We start from the raw sequence: 26,967 nt of genomic DNA on the forward strand, positions 1-26,967 counted from the left end.
CATTATGGATCTCTAGTTAATATATATAGCAAAGAATTGTTTACACTTACAGTTATTTCTGATCATCATGTCCTTCAGGATCTTCAAAATACAAAATCATGTCTTCTCTTGCCATGTTTGTTATTAATGGACTTCAGATTTTAAAATGTCCTGATTTTTCAGAATTATGTCAGCATTTCAACTTTGAATGAAGGTAGGTAGAATTTCACAAGGAGACCCTTTTGCAGTAAAAGAGGAGGTCAAAATGTAACAGATAAGAATGTTGTTTTCTGCATCTGAAGTCTTTCTATGAGAAACAAAGAGATGATACAAGAATATGTGCTCAAAACAATCGGTTTGAAAGTTATAAAAGGTTTCTATGAGATGGATCTTTTAAAGCTTTAGCAAAAGCATATTAGTCTATAATAGGCTAGAAATAAAGGAGGAAGACACTGGACTGTTAAAATTAATTCCTTCAGTTCATGAAGATGTATGCATGTTGCTTTTAATAACTGCAGGTGATGCATTAGGTTTGTGTTAACAAGCCTGAAGCTTAAAGTTGGAAAGGCTTTGTTTCTGAGAGAAAGAATGTCTTTGTTTTCTAGCACATTATTTGTTTTTCATCTACTAATCTTAAAATGTGTTGCTTATCTCTTGGGAATCTTTGACATGAGAAAGAAGAGAGATGAGAATGTCCATTTAATGTTTGTTAAGAGTGAGACTCTAATAGGAACAATGCAAGAAATGAAATGGTTTTCTCTTGAATGATACAAGAGACTGTTAAAAGTCTTTGCAGTATTTGCTTGTCTTCTTTCTTCCCCAGTCACAGTTTTCAGTAGCAAGCAAACAAAGCCTCTATGATTCTGATGGAATGCTCTTACTTCAACATTATCCTTTGGTTTGGGAAGGCTGTCTTGAAACAAAATGGATATAGAATTGGTTTAGTTGAACAGATAAAGATTTCCATCTGGGAACTTTAGCTCTTCCCACTTGGGAACACCAAGTTTTACAGCTGTAGTGATTATGTTGCGAAACTGTATGTTCACTGTAAATGGCTCGCCTACATTAACATTACAGCTGGCATTAGGCATACACTTTTGAAATTAATATCTTGGTCATCCCCACTTACCTTTCTTTGGTTTGCAGGCTACAAACAAAACAGGGGTTTTTGGATGAAACTAAGCCAAAAGATGTGCTCAGGAACTTGTATTGCCTCCACCATGAATCATGCAATCTGCAGAAGTAGCCTAAAGAAAGTCCCAAGTCAAATCTCCTGAAATGCAGGCTGCGGATATTGGGTCCTCAGTGCTACCACTTTCACTCTGCAGAGCCATTCCTATTGCACAGCACAATGTAGATAAAGACCAAATTCCTGCTGACTAATGAACTCTAGATACTGGAAAGTACAGTTTTGTAACAGTACCCAAAGAACCTAGGAGATGAGGGAAGGGGAAAGCATTTCCATGCCAAATTATAACCTATCTTATTTAGCTTCATTTGTTTCTGAAGAGTAAAAATACTCCAAGGAAGTTACTCAAAATAAAGGTGCTAAGAGCAAGCAATGTGCAGCTCAGAATAATGGATTGATTCAGGGGAGAATTAGGAAAATTTCTGCTGCATAGCCATGTTCAAGCCTGTGTCTGGGAGAATGGCCCTGTTCACATTCAGGTTCACATGAATCTGAGTTTTACTGCCTGTTGATCTTAGGGTAGGGTTAAAAAGAAGATGAGGAGATTTCTTACCGAAGTAAATAGCATTCCCTTGTTTAGTTTGAAGCCAGCACTCTAGTTTGGGATACTGAATGTAAAGGCTGATCTTTGGACATCTAGAATAAATGTGTCTGAGAGAAGTTCCAGGTAAATATTTTCCATGAGAAGGTCCTGAGTTAAGGTGAACAGTAATTTTCTTCTGAGGTAATACTTCATTAAGAGGCAGAAGATGAAGTCTCTCCTGATTCCCAAGAGTCAAGCAGCAGAAGTAGTCCTGTTGTGAGGCTTGCTGTTGAATTTACGTGGTGTATGTCTGTGTCAGTTGGCTTCTGTTCACTTTCTTATCCATAGAGAGCACTGGTCACTGCCCAGAAACACCGACACCCCATGCTCCACCACTACCTAAGCCTAAGCCTAAACCTAAAAAAGCTCCGCTACCACCAAAAAATGCCATTGCTGCTTCCACCACCACCAGCCATAAGGGTAATGAAGCACCTCATGCTAAAAAAAAGGGAAAGGCTCCTGCTAAGCAGCCTCCTCTCCCGCCGCCCAAGCCAGCAGGTGCCAGTGCAAACCGAGAAGCTGGTGAGTACTGCCCCTGCAGTGCAGGTGGGTGCATGTGCATGGGTCTGCTGGGCTTGGTCTTACGGTGACTTGTGCCTTTGCACGTAGCAGTGTTACTGAGGAGCATGCTGTGGGTATTTGGGGAGAGCTTCCTGCTGGGCTCTGGTTCTGCTGGCCACAAACACCCCAGACAGCACAGACCCCCTTGATGTTTAATGAACCTATGAACAATGCTGCGCACATCAGAGACAACGTTGAATTCCCAGTTCAAGTGTGAAAGCTGGCAAAAAAATGCCCCTGAGAATCAGCTCAAGAATCAGCAGGGAAGAAGGAGACTACTGAAACCAAGCACGAGTTACCCCTAAGTAAAACTAATTTGGTATTGCTGTAACTTTCTGCTGAAAGTATCAACTATTCCAATTAATTTGACAATATTACAAGATCAGAAATAAGTAGAGAATAAAACCATGAAGACATCTTAAAAGATTGTTGAATAGCAGTTAGTTTAGCTGACACAACAAAAAAAAAAAACCAAACAAACAAACAAAAAAAACCCCAACCAACCAAACAAACAAACAAAAAAAGCCCTCACAACCATTAGAAATGGCCAGGCTTCCTTCAGCCGCTGTGATTCTAACCCCATACTGGAAATGGAAAATATCTATCATCAGGCACATAGCACATGTGTTTATCACCACACTATTACATCAAAATTCAGCAGTGATGCAGGATTAAAGATTATATGTGGATACTCTTAAGGTACTGATTGGGAGTTTGAATGGTTGCAGTGTAGACAATGACCAAAATTAAAACATCCACACAAGCAGTATTGTGATGTATGGGTTCCATATATGTATGGCAAACTTACACAAGCCTTGTGTTTTCAATCTCTGTCTGTCTTTCAAAGCCCTCTAGTACCTCCAGTTTTCTCTGTAAGTATTTCTCTCCACAGCTTGTACATTTTGGCACATTTTGTATTTGAAGCATACAGAAAAGGACTATTTGAAAACATTGCAAGACTTCTAGAATTACAATAATAACATTGCCATAAAATATCCATTAACTTGGTATTAGCTGTCTCTACTGCATCAGATGACTTCAAGAATAAACATTTTTAAAATCCAGAATGTTCTGCTTGTATTTCACATGCAGCTGGAAAACTCAGCACTTCCTAGGTGAAGCAGCCTTGTATCAGCAGACCTTTCAGAAATAAAACAATCCATCACATAAAGAAATGTTTATACCAGTGGTTGGTAACAAGCTGTCAGGTATCTGACGTTTTAGATTAAAATGCATTCAGGTTCCAGATTTGTCTTCTATTAACCTTGCTGAAATGTCAGCCAATGCTTGGATGTCAAATATACACAGATGTCAAATATATCCACATATATCCTTTATTCTACTGGTAATTTCTTCCAACATTAAAAATACATTTTATTCATTCAAAGTGAGGCAGTACTTAAGTAGAGCTGTTTTTGGAACAGTGTTAGTACAAGAGGTTTGTCAGATCCCCATGAAAGTGAACACAAGAGGCAGCCAGTGATCAAGTCCCATGAAGGAGGAGTGTAACAACTGAGCCATGGCTCTCCTGAGGGCAACACAGCAGGTTTCCATACTGAAATAGTGAAACTGGGAGAATGGGACTTAAATGTAGGCATGCATGCATGCCAAAAGGCAAACAACAGCCATTAAATTTTTCATTTAATCAGCATTCAAATCTTCTACCGAAAAAGAGGCATGACAGAAAATTGTCAGCCAGCCCAGTCAAAAACAACAGCAGCAGCGCTTTTGACCCTTGTGGACACGTAGAGGGGTTTTCTGTGGGAGAAATCTTTAAAATTTCTGTATCTAATTGCAGGTTCTGAGAATAATGTATGGATTTTTACAATGGAAACACGTTTAGACATTTTCCCAGCCACAACTGTGTGGCCATATATTTGTATTATGCTGCAGTTCTTAAGTGTAAGCATGTACTGGTTCTGTTGACCTCCAGCCTGCACAAGTGGATCAGAACCAAAGCCTTTTCTTTCTACCATCCACCTACTCAGTAAGATTTCTGTTAAATAATATGCAGGTTGGAACCACCAGCTATTTCTACTGTAATTATGAACTTCTGCCTGTGCCATTTTTCTGCTTCATTTTGTTTTGCATATAAATTGAGTGATTTGTACCTGATGTGGGAAGATGAGTGCAATATCAGTAGTTTGAGGACAGTGCCCTGTCACCTGGGAGCACAAAGAGGAGCAAGGATTTGCCTGAAGTTTCAATGAATTTTTTCAGATGTATTGAAAGCTTCACAGCACTCTGAGTGTTTATAAACCATAAAAGCTACAGAAGAGAGCAGTAAAATGTGTCTTTTTAAATTAGTTTCTATCTCCTTTGAGAACAGTCTCACTGTGAAAATTGTTTTTATATTGTGAACTTGTTATGGCCAGTATCTGCACTTTGGTTCTCTCCCAGTCTGCTGGGAGTTGTTTTTATTTAAATGCTTTATAAGTAAAGTAGGCCTTTCAGCAGATTTCTATTACAGCTTTCTGTTTTACTCAGCTTAGCCAGAAGGCTGCTATGTAACTCTATATTGCTTTCATTTGTTCTCTGGAAGTTAATGAATTTTTACTCCATCAGAAGTATTTGAGTCAGATACATGTTGATGAAAAGGACCATTAGATGGTTGTCATTTTTATTGCTTTTTAAATGAAAGTCAGAAGTTTGAAGCTCTTATCTCAGGTGATGGGTGCATTAACACAGCAATCAGAAATGTGACTGGAATGCACATGGAAATGCAGGCTAGCTGAAATCTCTAGTGGGATTCATTATATATGTGTGCCTCAGTATCACAGGATTAAACAGCCAGCTTGGCCAGCTACTGTCAAAACCTTGTTTCACTACATTTTCAAGACTGCCTGAGTTGATCACTGGTAAGATGAAGGCTTCCAGCAGATACAGGAGGGCTTCAGTGCCTCCTCCCTTCTGAAGGTCATTTGTGCAGAATGACCGCAGTGGTTTCTGTTCTGTCTCTCTTTTATGGACAGACCAGCTGGTGCACTTGAAAGTGCACCTTGTATAGCTGCCCCTCTGCTGTTTGTCATTAAGTAGGTGGACACCAGTTGCAATAACATTGTGAAAGGTAATTGACTGATACTCAGTAACTGATACTCAGGTGTTCAGCGAAATGTATGAGGAAAATCACAGGGTTTTCACAGGGATTAGACCAAAAATTCATGTAGTAGGAAAGGTCAGGCAGTTTTCTCTGCCCATGCTTTTAGAATAAGTAGTGGATTTCTTAGATGGTGCCCAGGCCAGGTGTCATGGACCAATGTGCAGAATGCTCAAAACAAACTCTTACCCATTTGTAAGGTTGGTCCTCTCTGCTGTTCTTGGGTAAGTATTCATCATTTCAGTGTCTCCCAGACAAAGGTGAAATTGGAACTGCAACACTTAATCATCTCAAGCCTTTACATGAAGTATTGTAGAAGTATCAAGTGTAATTTTTTTTATTTTTTAAAGACCAGCATAAGTCAGTCCATGCAGAAAATACTGTGCAAAAATCATATAATTACAAGACAGTAAAATGCTTTTTCTTTTCTTGTTTTAGCTGGTTCCTCTCATGCAAAAAAACTACCAGTCTCCAAGCCTTCTTCATCACCATCTCCTTCATCCACATCATCTCATCCCAAAGCCTCTAAGGAGACTTCCAGCAAATCTGGCACATCAGGGACTCCCAGGGGCAAGAAAAAACCTGGGAAACAGTCAGCCCCACGAACAGCACCAGATGGGGCTGCTTCTTCTCCCTCAGGTGCCACAGCTGACAGTTTGGAAGTGAAGGCAGAAAAACCCAAGCCTGAGCAACCCTCCATAGTAATTTTTGAAACGGAGAACACAGACCAGTTGAGCAAGCTTGTTGTGCCCCCTCCTCCCAGTGCTGCCCCTCCTCCACCTCCACTTCCACCTCCTTGTCCTGCTGCAGCTAGTCAGCCCGCTGGCTCCTCAGATGCCCAAGATGTGTCAGACAACTGTGTGGCAGGGCCACGCAGCCCTGGCTCAGACACAAAGCCTCTTCTCCAGCCTGAGTGTGGCACAGACAGGAGTCTGAGCAGTGCAGCCCTAGGCAGCGTTCCGGATGCTGGAGGAGAAGACACGGAAAGGTGAGACAGTGTGGCTGTCCTGGGGCAGCCATAAGACCACAGCCGAGGAAGCCACATTTCTTGGCACTGTAGGCATGTGGGGATCTCTTCTGTTTCTTCCGCTGACTGGGAACAGTTTGTGTTTGCAGCCCAGCACTGTTTGTTCCTTCCCAGTGCCTTTGAGCCTTTCACCTGCAGTACCTCATGTTTCCCCAGAAGGTCGATGCTCATGACCTGTCACTTGCTTCATTGTGTGGCTGGCATTGGGGTCAGCAGCTCAGCCAAAAGCTGGTGACACCTTATTTATCTCTCATAAAGCCAAACGAGAAATTATGCCAAATTATAAGGGGGTTCTTTTCTGTAGATGTCATTAAATATATCACTGCTAAAGTTCTCAATTCAATAGCTGAATTTACTTGAACACTTGAAAATGAGGGTTTCAGGCTTCAATTACTAGGTGTTTGGTTTTTTACTGCCTAGTAACTAGTCTGCATCTCAGGTACTGTAAAAACTGGTCAAGAGAAAATTCATAATTACATTTTTTAAGCTAAATAGTTGGCAGAAAAATTAAACTGGCTTATTAATTTGTCTTTTTCCTGCCACAAAAATTAACATCTTTTATATAAATCCAAGAGGGTTTAGTCTAGATGCCAAGAGCCTAGAGACCTTCCTTTAAATTCTTGCTGGTACATCTGTTGCCAGCTCTACATTCCAGTGGTGCCTCTTCCCCTTCTTTACCCTCCCTTTATATAAAGATTTTCCCAAGGCAAAGGGCAATCTGCTGTTCATCCCCATGTTCATTAGTGATGAGCATGAACATTTTGAACTCAAGTGTATTTACAATAAATAGGGTTAGGCTTCCAGAACAGGAAACTTTGCATTCCCATCTGCTCTCCAACTCGCTCCTCTCACCCCCAGCTTTATGAACTGGTTTCTCTCTCAGTTCCACCCCACAAGAAATAAAAAACAATTAGGATTTGTCTTAAGCCAGTATTTACAGCACATCATTCCAGATTGTTTGCATCCTATTTCCTAATGCACATACATAGATACATATACATATCTGCATATGTTAAAATGTGTTATATATGTATGTTTTTTAGAAAGTAATTACTTTGATTAACAGATCTTTTCATCCTTGCTTATTCAGTTGTTTCTCATTTGTGTTGTGTTCTACTTGCATTAATGTGTCACCCTATCTGCTCATGAATAAACAGCTTGGCTACCAAAGAAGACCAAGAAGGGGAAGCTCCAGACCAAGCATTTTCTGAACTAGTGGAGGAGGCTTCTGACGCCGCTGCCCCTCCTGAGAGTGAAAGTGGCAGAGAGAGCCATGGCAGTGACTCGGACTCGGACGGGCCAATCCTCTACACAGATGATGATGATGATGATGATGATGATGAGAATGCAAGTACTGAAAGTAAGCTTCCTGCCCAGAAGCTGCAGGCTGCCTTTCACAGATTGTGTTTTGTGAGCATGCCTGACCCATGCTAGTGTGAGGCAGAGAGAGGAATGGCTGCAAGGAATGCTTTTAGGTGGTTTAGTATTTTGTCACTCCTGAGAAATTAATGTCCTGCTTCTGCTAGGCAGTCACAATCAGAAACCTGCTGGGGCCTGTACATGGGTGAGAGCAGATCAATCATTACACAGAGGAGAGTGGAGGTGGGAGGAGCAGGCTCAGAAGGACATGAGGGTGGAACAATGCCTCCACCCTAGGGCATCACAAGCCATTCATTTGGCTTGTCCACATCATGAGTTCCTTGTGGGAGTTACAAGTGTGGTGGATGACAGAGGAAACCCATCAGTCAGCAGCTTTACTGTCTGAAACTTGCTTGTTCCTGTTTGATCAGGATGTTTTAAGCATTGGAGCAACCTTAGCTGACAGAGCAGATGACAATAGATTACAACTAAGTTTTACAGCTTTGAAATTTCATCTGGGGTCATGACTATCATCACCCTAACAGGGCAGAAGTCCTGCTGTGCTGAAGGGGTTATCCTGCCCCTAGTCTCCCTAATCCCTGCTCCCAGCTGCTCTTTCCTTAGGCTAGAGTTCATGTTTATTTTTGCAGGAGCAGCTGTTGTTGAGCTGATTTTCAGTAGAATCAGTGGTTCCCTGATCTGGCTCACCCAAAGGCTTCTCCTTTGCTCAGGCAAAGAAGGTGATTGCAGTAGGCTTTCAGGAGCAGGAGGGAGGGCAGCCCTCCCTCTACCTCCTCCAGGCTGGCCTTATGTCAGTATGAAATCACCATCAAACTATGGTTTGAGAGCCTTGCTCACAGCATTTCTGGAGAAGGTGCTTCGCTGTTCTCAGCAAAGAAGGCCAAGGTTTTGTGTACCGAAGTGGAATGAGGCAAAATGAACATGTTTGGGTTTTTTTATCTTGGCCACTGGTGCAGGAGAAGGTGAAACACCGGGTAGCTCAAGAGGCTGAAGTCTTCTGCAGTTCTGTGTTGGGTTTAAATACAACCCAAAGTGAAAGAAACCAGAAGCTCTGTATTCACACAGCAACACAGTGTCTTATGAGAAGTGAGCTGGGAGCTTGTGGTCTTGCCAAGCTGCCTTGCACAGTGAGAATCTGCCAACCTAGGTCATATGTAGCCCACCTCAGTCAGAATGTCAGGACACAAGGGAAGTACTATAAAGGCTGTGAAAAATGCCCTTTCCACAGCTGTCTGAAGCTAATGCTGGCCGAGCCACAAAGCCCTTATCCTTACAGTGTCAGTTTTATGGAGAACAGATTGCTTCAGTGTCTGGGACACTAGGGTTTCTGCCTAGGTTAATTTACAAGCACTCAGAGCACTTCTCTAAGCTGTACTTTTTGTTTTAATTTACAAATAGAGATGGAAACCACTATAAAAGAACTAAGTGGTAATTGATTGAAAAAATTTGAAAATGAGAGAAATGATGATAGAATGAGACTAAACCATTTAAGGCTGAAGAAAAAAAGCAGCAGATTGCTGAATATACTAAGTAGATAAATAAGCCAACCTGTGATGTATTAGACTTCAAAGACATTTTAGTGTAGATTTGTCATTTTTATCCTATCACTTCACAGGTGACAAGTGATGTTTGTATCAACTTGGCTGGTAGTTTTTTCCTGCAAGCCATTTAGCTTTTTTTACTTTCATAAACTGAGCAAAAATTTTTCTTTTGATGTTAATTAAAATTCCTCTCCTGCATGTGGGAACAAGGTTGCTTTGGGGAGGTATTAAAGTTCTTACTCAGAGTTTGTGTCTGTAACCTGAGCATGAATGAACTAAATCTACCCTACTCCTCCTTTCCTCAGGCTCTTTGGCAAGTAAAATTCGTCGTAGGGATACTCTTGCTATCAAACTTGGCAACAGACCATCTAAGAAAGAGTTAGAAGACAAAAACATCTTGCAGCGCACATCTGAAGAGGAGAGGCAGGAAATCAGACATCAGATTGGAACGAAGCTAGTGAGGTATCAGTCTCAGGGTAAATGTGGTTTCACTGGGTGGAGGTGGAGGAAGAGAATTGAGAACACTGGGTTCATGTTTTAAATGCAGCCCAATATGCGCTGCAGGATCTTTATGGTACAGCTGTCTGGAAAATGGTGTTTTTACTTCTCACAAAACTTTAAACTGTCAATAATTCATTTTCTTTCCTGCAGGAAATAAAATCTGAGAGCTTTTGGGGTTTTAGGTACTTTGGTTAAAATAAGAAAGAAGAGGAAGAGGGTAAGAATAAATCCACAATAATCAATGCCATGGTTCTTTCTCAAATTTGATAATGGAACTTCGACTTGTATACCCGTCTCAGACAGAGAGGTAGTTCCTGACACATAGAGCATGCCTGTGCGTTATGTCCCTTCTGACCCCACCCTTCCGCCCCTGGCTCTCCAGTTTCTTCTTTCCTTCATGTCATATGCTGATTCCAGCAAAAGAAGTTGGGAGAGTCAGTGTTTAGTGTTTTACTATGCCCACCTCCGAGGCATGTCTTTCTCAAGCTGTTGAACTGCTATGGGATGTGTGTTACTTTCTCCTTCTGGATTTGAGAACATTGCATTAAAAATTTCGCTCGCCTTTTACAGGCTTTTTTTTTTTTTTTAATTATGTTTATTTTGGCTTTTGTGGTCTCTGAGAAGAGACTACAGCATGCGTGTATTTTGCTTGACCTGTCCTTGTTTCTGTTTGGCTCAGGAAGGTTGTCCAGATTTGGAGGGTGTCCTGTGTTTGTTGGAGATTCCCAGACACAGGGTAGTCCTGTTAGTTCTGCTCCAGTACAAAGTACACAGCCCTGCATAAAACCCAGAAGATGAGTTGAGTTGCTCTGTGAACTGGGTGTCTGGCCAAGGCAGCTATTTCATTATTGAGCTGTGAGAGTGATACATCTACTGTGTAGAGCCCAAGGGTCATTTTTCTTCTGCTAATAAAGAGGCGTGGTTGTTATCACTGCTTTCCTGAACAAATCCCAGCTCTGGTGATCACATCCTGCTTGTCAGTCCTCCCTTGGGGACTGGAACTGCAGAAGCTGCTCTGTGGGTTCTGCTGGAGAGATGAATGGCAATGCACACAGCTCTGCTTTGTTGGCAGGAGACAGTATCTGTGTGCATCAGGACTGTGCTCATACCCAAAATCCAAGTGTGATGCCAGTTTCTTAAAAATTCCTGGCATGGCGATTAGCACCTGGCAGCGTCGAGTTCCCATGGAAAATCTGTTCCCACAGCTCAGTCAGGGTTGAGTCCCCACCCAGGACTTCCTTAGCTGTGGTAGACCTGCCAATCCTCTGGGACAAATCTGTAAAGGATTTGAATTGGATGAATGTCTCAAGGCTGGACAGTCAGTCTGTTGTGAACTGTGTGAGTGTTAATGAACACAGGCACATCTGTCTTGAACTCACCTGCAAAATCAGTTTTACTGCTGAAATTTTTCTTGCTCCTTTCCTCAAGTGAACAAGTGGACTTGTTTAGTAAACACAAAGACAATCATGTTCTCCCCAGTAAAAATCAGAAAACAAATACCTCAGTTTGGGGGTTTTTGTAATGACAGTTGTTATATATAAGTAACTAAATAAAATAAGGTGTCAGGTAAAGCTCTCTATTGTATTGTACATATAGATTAATGAGGAATGAACAGCTTATGGTTTTGCTGTTTTTGGTTTTTTAAAAAACTTTAGTAAGACTTCAAAATATCAAAAATATCAAAATTCATTCAAAATACCCAAGAATAATCTAACAGTTGCTCAACTGATTATAATGATGGTGCTTGGGAACAAAATAGGTTTATGAATTCATTCATAAAATTATACCTGTGAGGATTTTAAATTTGCTAGTACAAATTCTGTAGTACTATTCAAGTATCAATGTGTTCCAATGGCAACACCACAGCTTTTTTTAAAAAATGGCCACTCTGGTTACATAAGCAGTTATGGTAACTGCCTGGAAATTGCTTCCAGAAATTACATCTTTTAAGCTGTAATACAAATCCTAATGTGTCATTTAGATCTGGTTTTAAATCAGTCACTTACTTTGTTCTCACAGGAGACTTAGCCAGAGGCCCACAACTGAAGAGCTGGAGCAAAGAAATATCCTGAAGCGTAAGTATTTAATTCAGGTTTCATATAGTATTTACTTAGAAAGGGAGCGTGTGTTGGATTCATATGGAAGCCCATCATTGTTGCTCCAGTATTAGAACCATAACTGGAGAGAGAAATGATGTTCTAGAAAATAATGTGTCAACACTTGATTTATACACTAACCTGTAACTGTAGCTTTGAAAATTCCATACATTCAATATGCCAAATTTTGCTTGTCACAATCTCACTTCTAAAGCTGGTCTCAATGAATGACTGGAATGAATTGGATACCCTTTAGAAATAGTTCTAGGCTGGTTAACCTTCCACCTGATTTTTATGAGGAGGAGGAGGAGAAAGGAATATCAGTAAGAGATGAAGGTGGGATGTAAGGGCAGAGAAAGAGTAGAAAGAGGAAAGGCAAAGTGTTCAGAAAGTCAATAGGTGTATGCCAGTTACTTCACCATGCTGGCCTTCATATTCACTTCTGACACAAACAGTCTTCTGTACTGAAACCTGCATGAGATTCTCACTAAGTATCTTCCCATTGATGAAATCCTTCCTCGTATCCCTGCTGTGAAAAAAAGTCTGTAATTCAAATAGTCAAGGGCAGAGGAAGTACTGGATGCTTACTCTTTATACCTTTTCTGCCATTTACTTACATTACTTCTGTTTCTCGGCTGGCAAACTCTTCAGAACAAGCATTGTTTTGTCTTCCTTTATGAATCTTTCCATAATAAAGATGTTACCAAAGCACACAGTGCAACAATTGCCATGCCCAGCTCCACCTAGTCCTGTGCTCATCTTGCAGAGGTAGCTAGTACTTGATCGTTAACTAGAAGAAATAAATTTTAAAAAGGCACTTTATAGCATTAAATCAAAAATCAGACAAATAACAAACAAAAAAACCTCTTAAGGCATGAGAACTTCTCCCACCTGATCAAAGAGTTGGTATAATGCTGTTGTTTCAAGCAATTGTTCAGTAAAGTTGGAGCTCATCTGTGCAGCCCTGGTGTCAGCCCTGACGTGTAGCTTGCTAATGGGAAGGGAAGATAAGAAAATGGGATGTTTACCTGACAAAATGCATGGGCTGATGACTCTGTCACTTGCTTAGGCTAGCAAATCAGGGAGAGGGCAATTACTGGCTTTCAGGCAAACCATCCTGATAATAAAATGCAAATAAAATCTTACTGCTGTTTTCTGAGCTCTCAAATGCCAAATAGTGCCATGTCATACTGAAAAGGGAAGCTACACACAGGAAAGGGATCAGGGAACTCCTGTCCATATTTTTTCCATATTTACATAATGTAAATAGACTTTCTAAAACTATCATTTCCAAACCTATAAATGTCATAGATAAATAAAGATAAAATTGGAAAAAAATAACTTTTTTTATATATGAAAAACTGCTCATGCTGGACTATGTGAGAAAGATAAATCCAAAACATCTTTGGTGGGCCAGGATATGGCCACTGAGCTGGGAGCACCTGCTGGGTTCCCTTATTGCCCTTTCTCGCTTATCTCGAAGTAACCAAACCAGCAGCAAATCTGTCATGTATTTAATATTCCTTTTGCCAGTGTTTATTCCATTCACTGATTTTGCAGTAAGTAGCTCAAGACTGGAAAGCAGTTAATAGATTTCCTCTCCTGTTTCAGCTTGTTTACTTTAAGCTTTTGGCAGTGCACCAGGCTTTGCACTCAGTGCCTCCTGCCATCCTCCCCTGCTGCTGCTGGGGGGTGCCTTAAAGAGGCCAGGAAGAGCGAAAAACAAATGCTGGGAAGCAGAATTGTAAATCACAAAAAATCACAGAAACCCTGGTGAGCACATGGAGGATAGAGCTTTTTGCTCATCACTGAGATATAAAATATTTCAAGTTGAAAGTAGTCTATAAAAACCAAGGCAAACCAAAGGCAAGCCAGGGTTTGTGATGACAGTCTGACTCAGAGTCCTTTCAGGATCCAAGCTCTCTCTAAGCCGTAAGGCACTTATATTTTACATCAAAATTACTGCAGTTCCTTCCTGTGGATCATTTGAAAATGTTTACATGTCTTAAATGTCTTTGTTGGTGTAGTCAGCTTCTGTGAGTAAGTTGGGATTTCTTTCATAAAGCTTCCTTCCTCATATTTTTTAAGCGGTGGATGGGGAGAAGGAGATATATTATTGTGTGTATATAAATTGCAGCTAAGGGGATGTATTGTTTTGAGTAATATTTATCAGACTTGGAGGTTACATTAGGTGGTAAAGGTCCAAATGTTTACTTCAGGATAAAGTTCAGCCCAAATTTTCTAAGAGATTGAGAAAAAAAGTCCCTATTTTTTTCTTTTTTTGTCTTTCCAGTTAGTGAGGAAGTCTGTTTTGCAAGAAGCTTTGTTTTGATAATATTTCCAGATAAACCAGTTACTGAAAATCCTGTTTCCAAGTACAGTCGCAAGACATTGCAGGCGGATTTGTATAAAAACTGTTTGGATAAAACTATCCAGACTTCTGAGACTTCCCACACTAAAACAATGTTACGGTAACTCAAGAGTCCACTTGAAGAAATACATAAAGCCCTATGTTTTTTATAAAAGCAGGCTTCTTGTGTACTGGCTTTGAACCAGCAGTATTTATAGTATTGCATTATGGCAAAAAAACTTTTCAGTCTTCCAAGAATTTCAGATAAAGATAACTGTATTTTTTTCCTGTATTTGTAAGGGACAGTGAACTTCTTGTACAGTGCACCTGCATGTCTGCCAGTAATGGCTTTGTAGAAAATGGGGTTTAGTGCTGGATACTTGTTAAGAAATATTAATGGTTATTTTTGCTTGTAAAACCAGGAAAGAGAAACTGCTTTGTGCATTTCAGAGCACTGCAAGAAGCAAGTGCTTTGTTTGTCTTTTCTTTCTCTTTCCTTAGCAAGCTCACAGAGAAGTCTAAACATAGCTAATCCCGTAGGGACACAATGGAAAGTTCGGTTTTATGCTCCAGGAGTACTTTTTGGTCAAGAACAGAGCAGTCCTCAGGCAGGACAGTTTGTCTCTTCTCTTTTCCTCTTCTGCTACAAAACAAATATCCCACAGAACAGAAGGTGACCAGATTTAATGTGTTAAAAGTTGCAGGAGCAATAATGTATAGATAACAGAGAAGCTGCCTGTGGATTATTTAACTTGCAGCCACAATAACTGATGCTAAACAAAATTGTTTCAATTAGGAGTCAAATCCCAGTTTGACCTCCTAGGAATTGCAGGCAGGGAAGGAGGGAAGCTATAGTTTTGCTGGGATCTAATCAGAGACTTTTGCAAGTAAAGGGCGCTCGTTGGGCTGGTCCTTTGCCAGCAGGGCAGCAGCAGGACATCTGAGGAGGGGACTTGAAGCTGAGAACGCTGTGTTTATATTTTCTCTCTCCACATCACACAGATTAGATCTGCTTTTAAGGTGGAAAGCAGTCATAAGTGTGTTCCTGTGCATTAATGTGTTCCTGTTTGGCCAAGTGAGTCAGTTCATACCTGCAGCCAAATCTTGGCCCTCTGGCTGGAATTTCCCACAACACCTAGAGGAATCAGAAGTATCAGACCCATTATTTTTAGCACCACATATCTTCTTAACTCCCTACAGCAACTTTCTAAACTTTTACCTTAAAAGACCAAAAACACACTGTAGTTTTTACTGTTGGTAGAAATTTGTATCCAGCCAGTGTTTCTGTAGCACCAAGCTTAAAGCAAGACTGCCCAGAAGGCTGGAGGTGGGAAATTGGTGCTTTAGGTGCAAGTCAGTGCCAGAGACAGGAACCCATATGCCAAACAACACATTCAGTATATTAGTAGCAGCCACGAGATTTCAGTTAATTTCCTTTAGCTCTTGAGTTTTATTCCTAGAAGTAAACCAACTTGAATGTATAAAACACATCCTGTGCCCAACCTCTCATGCAGAGGACTGTCTGTTCCCCATGGGTTTGATCCCCTTCTGCTTTGCCCAGGATTCAAGGAAGCTCCTGGTTCCTCCTGTTCGTACTGTCCTCCTCCAGAAGATGGCTTGCTCCAAAGGGTGCCAAGACCCTCTGCCCAGTCACTAAGATGGTTGCCCTTTTTGGGGGGTTTTCCCTTGTCCAGCCATCCTGATGTGCAGTCATCTGCTCTACACAGGGATGTGGCTTCACAGCTTGGGATTGGCAGCTAACCTTCCACCTTCCTAAATGTCTAGAGCAAGTTTTCTAAGGTATTTTATCCTCTCCCAAAATACAGAGAAACAGTATTTCAGGTGGCCATGCTGTTGGTAGTTCTTCCTTAAGGTATGCATTAAGCAGCATGAGCCTGTTTCTTACATGAAGCATCTTATTGCTGCTTCTTAGGAGACACTGTGGTTTAGATAGCAAAGAAATGCCAAGATATGAATAATGCACATTACTCATATTTTACAAACTAAAGTAAGAAAAGGGCAGTACAATGGTGTGTACATTCAGTTGCCTTTTTTCATGCTATGTCTGCTACTGAAGATTGTCTGAGGTAGACTTAAGCAATTCCATTCATGAGGGGACAGAATTTTTAATGTCACATGATTCTCAAGTGAATGGAACCCCAAAGTAATAGTTTGTGTTTAATTACCTCAGCTACTGTGTCTATTGATTGCAAAGACAGGATGTTTAAACAAAAGCCTACAGATGATTTATCTGTCATAAAACTGCTAGAGACCTTTTGATTTTTTTAGGGGAGGATATAATGATATGAGTTATCCTTTAAAGTTATAAGTCCTTAAATATCCCAAACTTATTTATTGATAGAAACATTACTTTTTAAAAATGAGAATGTAGATTAATCTATAACTCTCCAGTTATAACTATTCCGTTTCAGTCTATTTACAGTTCCACTATGGAAACAGGCTATCAATTTCTTTTCCATTCAAGAGAAAAGCAATTGATAAACCATAAATTACATTCCTATTTCAGTATCTCAGTAACATCACCATCAGCCTGGGATCCAACCTAATCCTGGCAGCAAGCCTGTGCATCTGCACCTTGCTCTTGGAAACCTGATGTTGGTGTTGGAGTCTTCTCACAGAGCAGATCTTGGGCAGGCATTGCCGTTTTCCTACTTTCTCCCTTCTTACTTTTTCATTTTCCTAATTTGTCCTCTCCTCCTTTCCTTGATATTCTTCTTACATGAAAGCATTCGAGTAAGCAAAGGATATCTGCAAGTACCACAAGGTGTCCTGTCGTAGCATTCTCTCCAGTGTAAAAGTAATTACACAGAAATTCTTCTTTGGCCAGGTCATCTCTACTAACACAGCAGTCTGGCCATAGGGAACAGGATAAAAACAACTATACCAGGATTTAAAACTCCCTTTTCATCTATACAGGTTAGCTGTGTCCAGAACAAATTAATTTCTTTAAACTTACAGTTAGCCTTGAACTGTAATGCAGAGTCTGTAATCTGCAGCCATGAATAAAACAGGATCAGAATTTTATGTATTTCTCTATGGGATATTTCAGCCACAAAACTTCGTATATAACCATCAGAGTTGGACTGAAAGGGGAAATACTGTCCTTCAAACCATACATCAATTTAAAAACATGCTGAGCCCACATGAACATGTCTTTCTAAGTGTGCTTTTCACTGGCAGTCAAGAAATCAAGTTTGGTTAGAACAGAAATTCATTAAAAGGAAATTATTTAATTCATATGCCCAAATACATTCCAAAAATGGACATAATTTTCTGCTCTACTGGTTCACTTGGTCTGGCCAATGACCCTTAACCAAGAGGGCTTGAGTGTTGGATCATATGCCCCCATTATAAAACCAGAAAAAATTAAGTAATAAAACCAATTTGCTAACAAATGACAATGAAACAAATGTCATTGACTCATTTCCTGTCGCAGTAGAAGAAACTTGGGTAATTTAAATAACTCAGAGAAAGTTTTTCACTTGGCATTTAAAAATTAGACTCATATTCTAAAATCAATGTTGGAAGCAAAAGCAGCAGTGATAGTGATATTAGAATAAATAATTGAAACATCAGGCAACTCTTTCAGAGTACTTGCTTGCTGGTACACAGAAAGGAAATGACAGGCACCTTCTCTTTGCTGTGCTCATGACCCACAGTTGACTTGAGATGTCTACAGAATCAGGGGAAATGCGGATAGGGAAAAGAATGAGAGCATACAAAAGCCAAAAAGCAGACAACACATGCGGCATCATCCAGAAATATGAGGATAAATGAGCCAGGACTTGGAGTTCTGAAGCTTTCAACCAAGAGAAATACAGTATGTGCAGTTATAATACTTAAATATTCACTCCTTTTTATCTCTTCTGAAAACAGAGAAGAATGAAGAAGAGGAACAGGAAGCCAAAAGAGAAATAAAACGTAGACTCAGTAGAAAGGTGATGACGTGCTTTTTTGTATTGTGTATTTTTGTACATAGAATTATGTTTCATAAGAATCTACAAACCAGTGTATAGACATTACTGCAAATGTCCATCAGTCATTTTTCCAGATTAGAAATCTGCTTAAAAAGAGTACAAGCCAAGTCTGTGTTGGGGGAAACCCCATCCTGTCCAGTTCCCCACACCTGGAGAAGCTTACCAAGTCTGGGCATATTGGTGTTTCTAAGCAGGGGGCATAAGTGACGTTTCCTCTGTAGCATGACCACCCCTGTCACATATAATCAAGAGCAGCCCCACCTGTAGATCCACTCTTCCTTAGAGCAGTGGAGAGGGCAGCAAAACAATGTGACCCCTACGAAATTCCTTCAGTGCTCTTCTAACCACATCAGTGGTCTTAGCTTCTGCAGGTGGGATCATGCTCAGTGTCCCTGGAAATGGAGTTACAGATCTGTTCTGAGAGATGATGGGAGGAATTTTCATAAGTATCCCTGATCTACCCATCTCTGCAAAAAGTTTGCTTAATATGATCATCTTTAGTTAATTAAAGTGAATATTGTTTGAGGTGACTGAAATAATTTGGCATCATAATGACCCCTAGATGGTCAAAACCAGGGTTTTTTGTTAGGCAGATGCTTCCAAATCTCACGTATTTTTGGTATTACAGTTTTAACACAGTATAACTGTTAATGCAAATGGCTTAGTGGGGTAGTGACAGTTGCAAAGTCACAATTAATATTCCAGGGATAACTGTCATGATTCTCTGTGACCTGCCTGACAAAGACTATTTTTAAAATTGAAGAAATCAGGTTAGGCTACCTCCCCATTCCTGCGCAGCACTCCCAGGATGGTGCCTTTTTTTAGACACCTGAAAGTGACCCTATTTAGAAATACCATTAAAGTTCTCTTGAGATTACATCATACCCTCCTCTTTGATTTTATTTCATCTTATTAAGCATACTATTTTGTGCCTCCTGCTTACAGCTCAGTCTGAGGCCTACAGTGGCTGAACTTCAAGCAAGAAGAATCCTTCGATTTAACGAGTACGTGGAAGTCACAGAATCTCCGGATTACGACCGTCGTGCTGACAAACCTTGGGCCAGGTTAACTCCTGCAGACAAGGCAAGGGACAAATGTAGATCATAAGAAAATGCTTTCATCTGTCAGTTTTGGGGAGCTTTCCTGTGGTTTACATTCTCTTGATGCCAGCATCACAAATGACATCTGCTGGTGACAGCAAGATTGTCATGGTGCTACTGTGCATCTACTGCTTGCAGCTAAGAAAACCCACTCAGGTGCCTATTAAGAGCATATTTTCCACCTCCATTTTGACAATTTGGGCCAGAATTTCTATTTTTTTTCCTAATATTTATATTCTTGCTAAGATAGATAAATGTTTATCAAAGGTGGCCCTGATCTGTGGGAATTCAGGCAGGAATTTGCAGGCTGAAGTCTGCGTCACTGCTACCAAGAGTTGCTTTTGCCACTCATTTGAGTGAAAAAAAGGTAGAAGCTGCTCCATCCTCCTCAAGGTTCTTGGCCATAAGCACCAGTGCAGGAACTGACCACGTGCATGCAGCACACCTTTTGGGAACCCTAGCATCCTGAAGTTAATATAGCTCTGCTACCTGACTACAAAGGATAAATGATCATGTGATTCTCATTTTTAAAAAGCATCAGTCAAAGATTACCATAAAGTACTCTTCCATTTCCCTCCTGTACTGCTTAATGAAAGGAGAGCTGAAAGATTCAGGTAGCCAAAAGTGCTGGCTCTTAAAGCACTGGGTCTGAACCAAGATCAATGGACTTTATGGAGCTCCTGTGAGATGTGCTTGACATGAAAAGTGGTGTGTGCAAGAACCCACTCTCTTTTAGCTAAGGTTTGTGAAATACCGATTTTATTTCAGTTTGTATATTAATATTTTTTAAATGCCAGCTCATCTGACAATCTTACCAGTTCAAGGTGAAATAGTTAAAAATGTAGTCAGAAGTGTTCATGGATGTTGGTTATGGGAGATGCCGAGCACTGCCTAGTCCTCCCACAGTCTGTGGGAGGTTAGAGGACCCAGCACCTCCACTTTGCAGAGGTCCAACCAGGGTAAACTGCAGTAGAAAAAATAAACAATAGAGTTTCCTACCTACTTCAGGGTAGCAGTTTTTAGTCTCAATGCATTTTGTAATTAAGAGGTGCCCAAGGCTGATTCTGTGAGTGCCAAGTTTGTTGGCCTTAGCAGAAAGGCAGACTTGGGGTTGTCTGGAAACTCCCTTGTCCTTTTTTTTCTTAGAGAAATCATTCTTCTAATTCTAGTGGGAGCAGAAAATTGTGCTGCAACTATATTACAGAGCTGGAGCTCTGCTGTCTTTGTTGCTGATTTGGTGCTCAGAAATCACTGTCTCTTTACTAGATCTGCAGCAGCTCATGTAAGCAACCTGCTGTGGCTAGACACAACCACCCCTGCTTAAAATGAAGTTTCTCATGTATAAGACTGCAGGCTGGTGATGCTATAATTTTATCATGCTGCTTATCTGTTCTGCACTGAAAGGCATGCACACCAGATGACATTTCTTTAGGGATTAATGAAATTACACTGTCTTTATTTAAAGTGGTGAAAGAAAAGAATGAATAAGAATAAATTGTCATTTCCTGTAACAGTGAAGGTAGGAAGGTGTGTGGCATTGAAACAAAACCCTGTGTAGTATATACTAGAATATTTCAGAAATTGTATTTATTATTTATATTATGAAGCAAATTGCTTATCAGTCTCTTAACATAAGCAACAAGACATTTACAAACTGTACTGAATTTCTGCTGTTCTTTAGTATCTTCTGAAAACCCAAGCCTGAAATGACCAAATAATTAATGTCATTTTACATAAAACTAATCAAACCAAGTGACTAATTCCACTTAAAAAAAAAAAATGCTGTTCATCTTGCATTCCTGAAGTCCTGTCCCCAGAGGGGAGATACAAGGGCCTTGCTGTGTGCACAGTACCTGTGCAGGCAGAGTGACTCACCAGCTCCTCAGAGCTGTGCCTGGAGATAGAATTCCTTCTTGTCTGCCTACCCAGCAAGTGATTGTCAGGGTAATTCAACCCCTTGCCCATTTCTGTCAGTAAAAGTGCTCTATTTCAGTTTGTTCACCCATTGCAATTGATTTGGTGTTTCTTGGTTTACTTTTGGTGCCTGATGCTTTGCATTTCTTTGTAGTTGATGAGTGCTTTGAACAGCTGTAATCGTAAAGTCATTCGTGTTGATGATCAGAAATGTGTAAGCGCTGTGGATTACAGTAAGGGAGAATGGAAATGGGAACTGTTAGGCACCTGCAAGAGTAGGGCCACATTTCTTTCAGACTCTTTGTTTTTTTTTCTGAAAATTCATTAGATTGCATATATCATTATTGTTTATTAGGCAGCAATACGGAAAGAACTGAATGAATTTAAAAGCACAGAAATGGAAGTACATGAGGAAAGTCGGCAATTTACCAGGTGGGTGAATCCCTCTTCTTGTGTGAGTGTGAGAAATGAGTATGACAGCAACCCTCTGCTTTTCTGCAACCTCTCTGCAGTTGTGTCATGATTTGTGTGGATTCCTATTATGAATCCCCTTGAATCCCACCACTGATTCTGTTGGAATTCCCAGTATTGCTGATGCCATCTCTAGCTCATACAGCAGTGCAGGTGACTGCAATGGACTGGTCACTATGTAGAAAAAGATTGTTTGGGGAAATCTTAAAAATGATCCTTTGAAAGAACCTGTCAGTTCTTACAGACTAAGTTAGTAATCCTAAACCACACAAAATAAAAGGGATTTCCTTCTCTAGCAGCATTCCCTTGCTCATTAAAGTATACATTTCTGTAGATGCATTTCCTAAGTGAAAACTAGATGATGTTTTGAACTTTGGAAAAGCTCACCAGTGCCTTGGCGAGCTTTCTAAGAGTCACTTAGGGTCCTGGCAGCAGTTTCTGGGGAACAAGATAGATTGCCTTGCTGCCACTTCTAATGTATTAATGTGGATTTGTTTTGTTCTCTGCTTTGGATAGCACCAAGATGTTGTCTGAAGCATTATTATCTGATGTCTGAGGTGTCCACAATTTTTTAGCAGGCTTTCAAATTTGGCAGAATTATTTCTAGGGGGAGGGACACACATTCTGTAATCTCCATAGCATGTGTTCATTTTCTTGGAAGTTACAAAGGCCAAAAATTGCCACCAGCAATCAAAACTTAATGTTAGGGTTGGCCAACATTGTGTAGATAGTATTAATATCTTTGCTTCTGCAGAAAATTAAGTCAAATAAGAACAATTGTCTAAGACTGGGTCCTTTCTGTTTCCTGCTACTGTTTCAACCAAACTCAGGATCTGAGCTAGTGAGTGTGAATCACCTAATTAAAGAATGTATCATGTGGAAAATTCATAATGGGTGATGGGTGTTTCATGTATCTGCTACTTCACTGCTTGATTTCACAACTCGTGTGATTTCTTTCTCACCAAAACATGGAGTCTTTAAAAATAATATGTTAAAGTCACTTCTTAGTGAAGTGTAGATACAACATAAACAAATTCATTTTTAAAAATTCAAACCAGTTTCACAGACAGCAAACCTAAGCCAGAAGATGAACCAGGATGCAGGGTTTTAATTGAGTTGCATTCTGACCATTAGAAAAAGTCCTTTTCAAACATGGAGATGTATCTCTTCATTTGGCTTCTGATGTCGTTTTCTCTTTAGGTAGCAGCTAGTATATCTTTTCAGAATATAGAAAAATACTGCTTTTTAAAAATAGAGCATCCCAAGGGAGAGAATAAAAATAGCAGATATAGAAAGCAACCCCCTACTTACATTGTTGTGTTTCTTGAGAAGCATTGCAATATTGAAGCCTAAATACAGACATGCATGATTCATATAAAAATAATTGGATATTTTTTCATGAGCTTTGAGAACAGTTGAGACTGATTACAACTGAGTTCTTGAAAGCTGAACCAGAATCTAGTGGAATGAGAAACCAGTTGAAAGTGAATTATTTTTTTTCAAGGAGAGCCTTTGATAATGGTGTAAAATCATAGCCAAATTGTGATAAATGTAGGCAATGATTCTGTAGGGTCCTGAAAGAATTTCAATCTGAGGGAAATCAGGTTTTTTTCTGTTCTTTATTCATGCTCTTTTGTTTCAGTGGTCATGTTGTGGAATTACTACACAGAATTCAGAAGAGTAACACTAGAAAAAGCTAATTAAGAGCAGAATACCATGCAGATGTTTTAATTGAAACTAAAAAGAGATCCTGTTTTCTCTGGGATGTCTCATTAAAAATTATGTACTTTCTCCTATGTAGTATTGGATTCATGCAACAAAAGTTATTTAAGAAAACCATAGACAGAAGTCTCTAGCTAGAGAATTAATTTTTCATATTTTAATTATTTTCAAGAAGATCACTGAGATAATGCAAACCAAAAGGCACTTGCATTGGCACCTTATTAGCAAAGGTTATTCTGTGATAGACTGAAACAACAAGGAAGCTGCTCACTAAATGAAAATAGTTTATAGTACATGGTTTCCTACATTATTGAAGATTAAATGTAGATGATTTAATATTATAATCAGTGCTTACAATGTATTTGAAATGTTAAAATTTTATATTAAACTTGAAAAAAAAAGAACAATGGGTTTCATTGTTCATTTACTGCAATGACTGTCAGTTGACTAGTTTTCTATTCCTAGTAATTTTGACTGATTCTTTCTGTTATTTCAAAGCAAAATCCAAGAAAATTAGTTTCTAAAAATAGAGAAATCAATACAAGTTTGGGAGGAGCATATTAGTAGGTGTTTCTAATGAAAATGCTATATATAGTCCAGTATATTGTTTTTCTAGAAAAATACAAAACCCCTGTGTCTTTTCAGCAATCCTCTGTACCCTCATTTAGCAGATAAGCTGCACAGCTGAGAATGTCAGGCTTTCTGCACACCTCCTTCATTTGAGAAATGCATGCCTGTATTGTATTGAATCAACTTACAGGGATAATGTGTGGAACTGCTAAGAGAAAATGTGTCAAACAAAAATTTAGGTAAATCCCTTGTGTAGATGCATCATTTTCTATACCTTTTTGAAGCTGATGCATTTTTTTACTACTTCATGGACAGATAAATTTTTAAAGCCATTAAAACAGAGATTTCTGTCTGGTGATAAATACATTGAGAACCTGATACTGGTGCCCTCTTACCCTTTTGCTTGGATTCATTACATTTAACACGATTTAGAATTTCAGTTGCTGTAGGTTCCTAACCTATTATAGAAAGGGTTGGTGACACCTTTTGGAGAAACCCACTTCTTTAGCCATCATACAGGCAATCTGGAGTTATGTACATGCCCTACCTAAAGGCCTAAAAAAAGTGAGATATATTTGGGCCTTCATGTACCTCAGTTCACTGATGTTAATAAGAAACACGTCTGAAGTGCTATCAAAAAAGACTGGAGACTGTTCTCTGGCCCTGAGGCCAGCAGGCTCAGCACAGCTTGAATCCATGCAATTTACCTCTTCCTCTCACCTCAAAACAGGATGATGTCCCCCCATAGCCAGCCTGCCTGCTATCCTGTGCTAATCCCAACCACACCCAGCCAGTACCTAAAAGCACTGGCTGACCCAAGTAAAACTGCCAGGGTCCACACTTGTCAGGTTAATGGTACAGACAGACAGTGGCACACCAGTGCTTTAGCCACACCAAATCTCTCTTTGGTTGTCTAAGGAGAGAGAGATGGACAGTGGGAAATTACAGGTCTAACTCTAAACCAACACAGATCAGGAAAATAAGGAATAATTGGCCTACAAAAGGAAACAGCTATGAGAGCAGGATGAGGATCAGTGTCATTGTCAGTTGAAATAACATAATTCTAAGGTTTTTTTATTTATCTTTTCAGGTTTCATCGTCCATAACTGTTTTACCACACCCCATAATTCAAGTAACAATTTTCTTTGGGGAAATCATTGCGTCCTAAAGACCTGAAATTGCACTGGAACTGGATTGAGTATGAGTGTGTGCTACAGCTTACCCTGAGGCTAATGAAGAAAGACCCTTGTCTTTGTCAATGGACAAATGATTAGTCTTGGAGGAGAACCCGCAGGAAGCATTTGTCCATGTCCAGACAGACCACGGTTCTGTGGCCAGCCCACACAGACAAATGGACTTCTTTGTCAGAACTCCACAAGTCAGGAAGTGCTGAAGACAATCGTTGGAGAGCCTGCTGCCAGGATCTCATTGGGCTCTATAGGGTTGGGGCTGAGGGTAACAAGGGTGGGGGGGGGTGTGAAAAAAGAAATGAGAGCTGGAGAAAAGAGACTTTGTTTGTTAGTCCACAGAAAAAAAGGGAATGGATGGGACTGCTTAACAATGCACTTGGCCAGTGGGAAGGATTATTTTTTAAAAAAAACTGGGAGTGTGAGCAATTGTGCATGTAGGTTTTTTAATGGCTGCAGCCTGTCTTAAAAAGATAGCAAGCCATAAGTCCTCATGTCATCAGTACTTTAGGAAGAACTGTCATTTTCTTTGGTGCCAGTAAATACAGTTGCCAGAAATTAGTCCTAGTATAACTCAACCATCTTTTTTTAAATCCCAGTGCGCATGCTTCAGGAAAACACATGGAACATTCATACAGAACAAGTCATATATTTTTTGGGTTTTTAATGTTGACATACTCTGGATCGCCAGAAATACATTTAATAGGATTTGAAGGACAAATAATGTGACATCACGAATGCAATGAAATGCTTTATGTTTGGAAACACTCCTTGCTGTCTGTCACTTGCCATTCAAACCAAGAGGAATCATTATCTTTGTCATCCATGGCAGGTAGTAGTGACAATTTTGACATCATGCTAGTATGAATCCAAAGTCAGAATTGAAATTAGGCACAGAAGTCTTTATTAATAGGCCTGAGCAGTGATTACTAATGCAACTTTTTACGTTTAAGGACTCTTGCACTGCTTTGAGGAAGAACTCCCAGATGAATCAGTATGTCTTCAGTTAGTGGTCCTTCAAAAGTGAACGAAAAACCCTTGGAGTGTCTCTAGCCTGTTTTTGTTGAGTGTGAAGAAGGCTTCTTAGATTCGTCATTTTTTATACTATCTTGAAATTGTACATGTGAATACAGTACTATTAAAATTAAGTGGTATGGAGTGTGAAAGGCAATACATGGTTTTTCTAAGTTGGCCCAAAGGCCTATTAAAAAGCCTGTGGCGTTGTTTACACTAAGAAATTCTCTGTCTTATATTAGCACTTATTTATCCTTTGAATTAGTGTACACAGCATTGGGGCGGGGGGGGTCTGGAATTCACTTATGCATACATTTAATGCAGTATTACAATATATTTGCTATTTATCCTTTCTAATGTGTGTACATATTACAATTTATTTTTGTCTTTTATGTGTCCTGTTCAGTTTTTAATTATGAAGTGTAAGTATTTCTTTTTCTGGCAATAAAAGGTCTGTGTAGATGTGATTTTTACCTGAGAACCTCTGATAGATTCTTGTGGAATGTGTTTAGTTTATAAAATTGAAGGTTGTTCTTAGAGATGTCAGCCTAAAGGCAGGAAGGCAATTTGGTGGCTAAAATTAGATATCCCTCTTTAGAGCTATTTACAAGAAGACCAGGTTTGCATAAATGAGGTGGATTATTTTAGTGAAGAGCACCTCTAGTAACAGGAGAGCACTTTCCAACA

General features: G+C 39.8%; 1 protein-coding gene across 5 annotated transcripts in view; it reads left to right on the forward strand.

Annotated features, from left to right (window-relative positions):
• PHACTR2 (phosphatase and actin regulator 2) overlaps positions 1 to 26,758 on the forward strand; it is a 131,568-nt gene extending 104,810 nt beyond the window's left edge. For 3 of the 5 annotated variants that reach the window (XM_033054502.2, XM_033054504.2, XM_033054503.2), the window contains exons 5-13: positions 2,040 to 2,273; positions 5,848 to 6,397; positions 7,594 to 7,796; positions 9,663 to 9,819; positions 11,878 to 11,933; positions 18,202 to 18,263; positions 19,248 to 19,385; positions 21,672 to 21,748; positions 25,170 to 26,758. In XM_033054502.2, the coding sequence (XP_032910393.1) occupies positions 2,040 to 2,273; positions 5,848 to 6,397; positions 7,594 to 7,796; positions 9,663 to 9,819; positions 11,878 to 11,933; positions 18,202 to 18,263; positions 19,248 to 19,385; positions 21,672 to 21,748; positions 25,170 to 25,185 (1,493 nt within the window). In that variant the 3' untranslated portion in view covers positions 25,186 to 26,758. Of the gene's footprint in view, positions 1 to 2,039; positions 2,274 to 5,847; positions 6,398 to 7,593; positions 7,797 to 9,662; positions 9,820 to 11,877; positions 11,934 to 18,201; positions 18,264 to 19,247; positions 19,386 to 21,671; positions 21,749 to 25,169 lie in introns of those variants that run through there. The other 2 variants (XM_033054505.2, XM_033054506.2) reach the window with 2 other exon arrangements.
• Positions 26,759 to 26,967: the final 209 nt, after the last annotated feature.

This window comes from Catharus ustulatus, chromosome 3, assembly GCF_009819885.2.
Source record: "Catharus ustulatus isolate bCatUst1 chromosome 3, bCatUst1.pri.v2, whole genome shotgun sequence".
In the NCBI taxonomy this organism is placed as follows: domain Eukaryota; kingdom Metazoa; phylum Chordata; class Aves; order Passeriformes; family Turdidae; genus Catharus; species Catharus ustulatus.